At 36.5% G+C, this 4,656-nt stretch overlaps 1 protein-coding gene across 2 annotated transcripts; it reads left to right on the top strand.

The window, feature by feature from the left end:
* Positions 1-600: 600 nt before the first annotated feature.
* On the top strand, positions 601-3,521 carry LOC142533382 (ACT domain-containing protein ACR4-like). 2 transcript variants are annotated; one of them, XM_075640126.1, is made up of 8 exons: positions 601-919; positions 1,469-1,545; positions 1,660-1,705; positions 1,811-1,925; positions 2,017-2,084; positions 2,176-2,769; positions 2,852-2,956; positions 3,034-3,521. In XM_075640126.1, the coding sequence occupies exons 2-8, from the start codon at positions 1,499-1,501 to the stop codon at positions 3,373-3,375; spliced, it is 1,317 nt and encodes a 438-aa protein (XP_075496241.1). In that variant the 5' UTR covers positions 601-919; positions 1,469-1,498; the 3' UTR covers positions 3,376-3,521. The 2 variants fall into 2 exon arrangements, with proteins under 2 accessions (XP_075496241.1, XP_075496242.1); XM_075640127.1 differs by having other exon boundaries at positions 601-885.
* The last annotated feature ends 1,135 nt before the right edge of the window (positions 3,522-4,656 follow it).

Genomic DNA, 4,656 nt, shown 5'->3' on the forward strand with positions numbered 1-4,656 from the left:
ATTCACAATAAAAAATAATACTTTTAGCATAAAAAGTAATATTTTTTTATGGATGATCCAAATAAGAAATCCGTCTCACAAAATACGACCCTGTGGATCGTCTAAAACAAGTTTTTGTCATTTGTGTAACATCTTTTGTTGCGCAATTTAGATTTGTGACACATTTATCATGCAGTTTTGAAAAAAATTATTATAATCCTAATATGAGAGACATGTTACAAAAACAAACCATATATGCTACAAGATTTATGCTAGCTGCTCCCCAGGAACGCTATAGTTGACCATACCAGCTCATATTAGCAGGCCCCTACCTGCCTAATTTTCAAACACGTGGGCGGACTGCTAAAAAGCGCCATGCAGATCCTATGCACGCTCTCCTTCTCAGATTTCGCAAGACGTTTCCTTTTAAACAATATAAAATATAATAATATATGCTAAAAAGACTATATTATATTATATAAAAAACAAAATATTATTTCCTAAAATACACCACTATCTTAGAAGAAAAGTCAAGTCTTCTAAAGTCAGGTCAATATATTATATTTTATATAAAAATTGATAAAATTATATTCACATCAAAATTTTATATAGTAATAATAATTTTTGCGCCTCGAATCTCCTTTCCGAGCTGGGACTAGAAATTACCAGACGGGAACCTGCTTATATACATCTATAAAGTATACCTACAGCTCGAGGAGTGAAACTGCGTGTTTATTTTCGTAAAATTGATGAAATCAAGCAGTCGTCAGATTTCTTGATTCTTGATTCGCTTATATCATATTTCTGGAAATTATATATATAAGATATATGCATCAAGATTTGCTTTCTTTTCTGACGTAGTTTATCTCAACATCGTTTTTGTTCTAAGGATTCAAGAAAATATCGGTAAGCAGGCCAAGAATCCTCAAGAATTTCGAAGGTTTTGTTCAATCTTTAGTTCTCTTCTTGCTGATTATTTGGCGCATCAAAGGTTTCAGTTTTATTTACGTTGTTTGTTTGAGTTGGAGTCGTTTCTTTCCCAGTCAAGCGTGACTAGTTTTACTTTTTCGAAATATTTTATTGTTCTCGTTGTTTTATGGGTTTGGTTTGTGTGTTTTTTTAGAGGGAGGAGGGTGAACTGTGACGTCTTTGACTGTTTTTCACACCTCCAAGTGTGTGTAATGTGTGTTTTTATTTATTGGTATTTTCTGTTTAAGTTTTAAGGTTTCATTTGTTCCAGTCTAACGTTTGATAGTCTTAATTTGCTTCTGCAAAAGCCAAGAGTCTGTTGCCTCCACAAGATCAGGAACAGGGGTTTCGAGTTTGCCCCTTAAGAGGACTTGGCTGGTCTTTTAGATTTCTCAGAATCATTCTCGGATCCATTACATGTTTATGTGTTTCGTAACGGCTATATGTTTCCAAGTCCACGAGTTCTTGGAAAAGATACACATTTTTTTTCTTTATATGAACTTTCAATCCTTTTCCACAGAGGCAGGCACCAGTTAGTTTTCCACGAAACATGGATGATGAATACGAGAAGTTTATTCGGAGAATGAACCCTCCAAGGTATATATAAATACAATAATCTATATATCTATATATGCATATGTATGATATTCCTATGCAAAGAAGTTACTTGATTCGAATTCCATAACAAAATTCAACATTACCTGTTGCCAGAGTTGTCATTGATAACGAATCGTGCAAAAACGCCACGGTTATTCAGGTAAGTCTATATTCGAACTTTTTTTAGTCAGTCTTGGACTCTGCACTCGTGAATTTTTTCCAATTTTTTTATTTTTATTTTTGGGTTACGTGTTTGATGCTGCAGGTGGACAGTGCTAACAAATATGGTATTCTTCTTGAAGTCGTGCAAGTCCTTATTGATCTCAATCTCATTATAACCAGAGCTTATATAACGTCTGATGGCGGATGGTTCATGGATGGTAACGATATTTTCATATTAATTTACGAAAGATTTAGTGTACTATGTTTTGTGGAGTTAAAATACAATCTTGAAGCTTTCTCTTCGACCAGTTTTCAATGTCACTGATCATGATGGGAACAAGATAACAGATGCTGAGATTCTGAGTTATATTCAAAAGGTGGTATATTCTTGGTGCTAACGATGGTGATTTTGACGGTTTTGTGTATGCATAAGAGCAAGAGTTGTGATTTTTTGCCTTTCATTTTCAGTCACTCGGTCCTGATTCTTGCTTTGCAACCTCTATGAGAAGATCCGTGGGGCTAACATCCGAAATGGACCACACTTCAATCGAGTTAATAGGAAGTGATAGACCGGGGTTACTTTCCGAAGTTAGCGCAGTTCTAACCCACCTCAAGTGCAATGTGGTGAATGCTGAGATCTGGACCCATAACACGCGTGCAGCAGCCGTAATGCAAGTAACTGATGAGTTAACAGGAGGGGCGATTACCGATCTCGAAAAACTAACCATTGTTAAGCGCCTTTTATGCAATGTTCTTAAGGGCAGTAACAAATCTAGAGAAGCTAAAACCGTGGTATCTCATGGAGGGACTCATACCGAAAGAAGGCTTCATCAGATGATGCTTGCTGACAGAGATTATGAGCGAATGGGGGATGATTCTCTGGACGATAAAGAGAGGCCAAGTGTTAATGTTGTCAATTGGAATGACAAGGACTACTCGGTGGTAACGATCCGGTGCAAGGATAGGCCGAAGCTTCTGTTTGATGTTTTGTGTACTTTGACTGATATGCAGTACATCGTTTTCCACGGGAGCGTCGACGCCGAGGGACCAGAAGCTCATCAGGTACTCGATTCGTCCTTCATCTCTGCATGTTCAAGGTCTTGTGACATGGTCTGAAAAATACTTTCGGGTTCATGTTTTTAAGGAGTACTGCGTGAGGCATGTCGATGGATCACCGTTGAAATCAGATGCAGAGAGACAAAGGGTGATCCAATGTCTTGAAGCAGCGATACAAAGGAGAGTATCCGAGGTAAGAATTACCATTGTACATTATTTCTATTTTCTTGTACGAATTTTGATCTGGAACTTATTCCATTTTCTCCCAAGGGCTTGAAACTAGAACTCTGCACAACCGACAGAGTGGGGCTGTTGTCTGATGTAACACGGATTTTTCGCGAAAATAGCCTAACCGTGACCCGAGCGGAAGTGACAACACGAGCCGGCAAGGCAGTAAACTCATTCTACGTATGCGATGCGTCGGGGTATCCGGTGGACCGAAAGATTATAGATTCCATACGACAAACGATCGGACGAACAATACTTCGAGTAAAAGGCTGTCCCGACGAGATTAATCTAGTCCCTCAAGAATCCCCAACAAGATTTCTGTTTGGAGGGCTCTTCAAATCCAGATCATTTTGTAATTTTGGTTTGATAAAGTCTGATTCTTGAAGCCTTCAAGATAAGAGTAGCGTAACTTAGGGGGCTGACCAATTCAGGGATGTAAACAAACCAAACCAAACCAAACAGTATCATGCTTGAGCTTGGTTCGTTTAGGATTGTCTGAGGCTCGAGCTCGATTCGAGCTTCTATTATCAGCCTCGAGCTCGATTTGTATTTAAATTACTAAGCTCGAAAAAAGCTCGAGCTCGGCTCGTTAAAAGCTCGTTTATCATGTTAATCAAGTCGGGCTCGAGCTTGATTAATTAATAGCTCGTTTATCATGTTTAACAAGCTTGGCTTGAGCTCGGCTTGTTTTCGAGCTCGTAAAGCATAGAATTGAGCTCGAGTTTGAGTTTGATTTGAGCTTGTTAAAAATTAAATATATCTATGAACTAATTTTAAATCAGACATAAAAATATAAATTCATTCATAAATAACCAAAACGACAAAAAAGAACAACTGAAAAAACATAAACTCATTATATTATTGAACATCCCAAAATAATACATTCCAACATCCAGATAACAAATATTCGTCATACACTGATATCACCATATAAATAACATTGCAATAATTTCACTCATTTAATACTCTATTCGCTTGTGTTTCAAATAAATTTTATTTTTTAATCAATATAAATTCATTATATTCAATTTAATATAATATTTTAGGATAATAATTTTTAAAGTTACTCAACGTGTATATAACTTGGTGATGTAAATTTTTTGAGAAAAAAGAATAAGTTGATGTATTTCTGTTAATTTATTATGTTTTAAAGAATATTTTAGTATAATGATATGCAAGTAAGATAAAAAAAAAATGTAATTGTGACTATGTGGTGTAAATTAATCTTTTTTCAACTGTGTTTTGTTTTCAATTCTTTCCATTAACATTAGTACTAATATTTTTATTTGTCAACTCAACAAATGAGCCAAGTTCGAGCTGACGAGCCACCTAAACGAGTCGAGTTCGAGCTTACAAGCCACCTAAACAAATCGAGATCGAGCTCGCGAGCCTATTATCAAACATGTTTGCGAGCTCACGAGCATAATATCCTTAGACTTGAGCTTGGTTTGATTAAATTTTCGAACTCGAAATCGAGCTTGAGTTTGGCTTGATATGATTAACAAACGAACTCAAACGAGCTTTTTAATCGAGCCGAGCTTCGAATAGTTCGCAAACGGTTTGGTTCATTTACATCCCTGGACCCATTGGACTACACTGATACACGTTTCTTTTAGCTTCTCATTTGTTTAGTGGAACATTCACATTCGTGAAAAGAGTCCTTGG

Source organism: Primulina tabacum, chromosome 18 (assembly GCF_025594145.1).
Source record: "Primulina tabacum isolate GXHZ01 chromosome 18, ASM2559414v2, whole genome shotgun sequence".
In the NCBI taxonomy this organism is placed as follows: Eukaryota; Viridiplantae; Streptophyta; class Magnoliopsida; order Lamiales; family Gesneriaceae; genus Primulina; species Primulina tabacum.

Coding starts and splice junctions, on each gene's coding strand:
- LOC142533382 (XM_075640126.1), top strand. CDS start 1,499: ATGGATGATGAATACGAGAAGTTTATTCGGAGAATGAACCCTCCAAG. Junction 1,546..1,659: donor CGGAGAATGAACCCTCCAAG/GTATATATAAAT, acceptor ACCTGTTGCCAG/AGTTGTCATTGATAACGAAT. Junction 2,770..2,851: donor AGGGACCAGAAGCTCATCAG/GTACTCGATTCG, acceptor CATGTTTTTAAG/GAGTACTGCGTGAGGCATGT.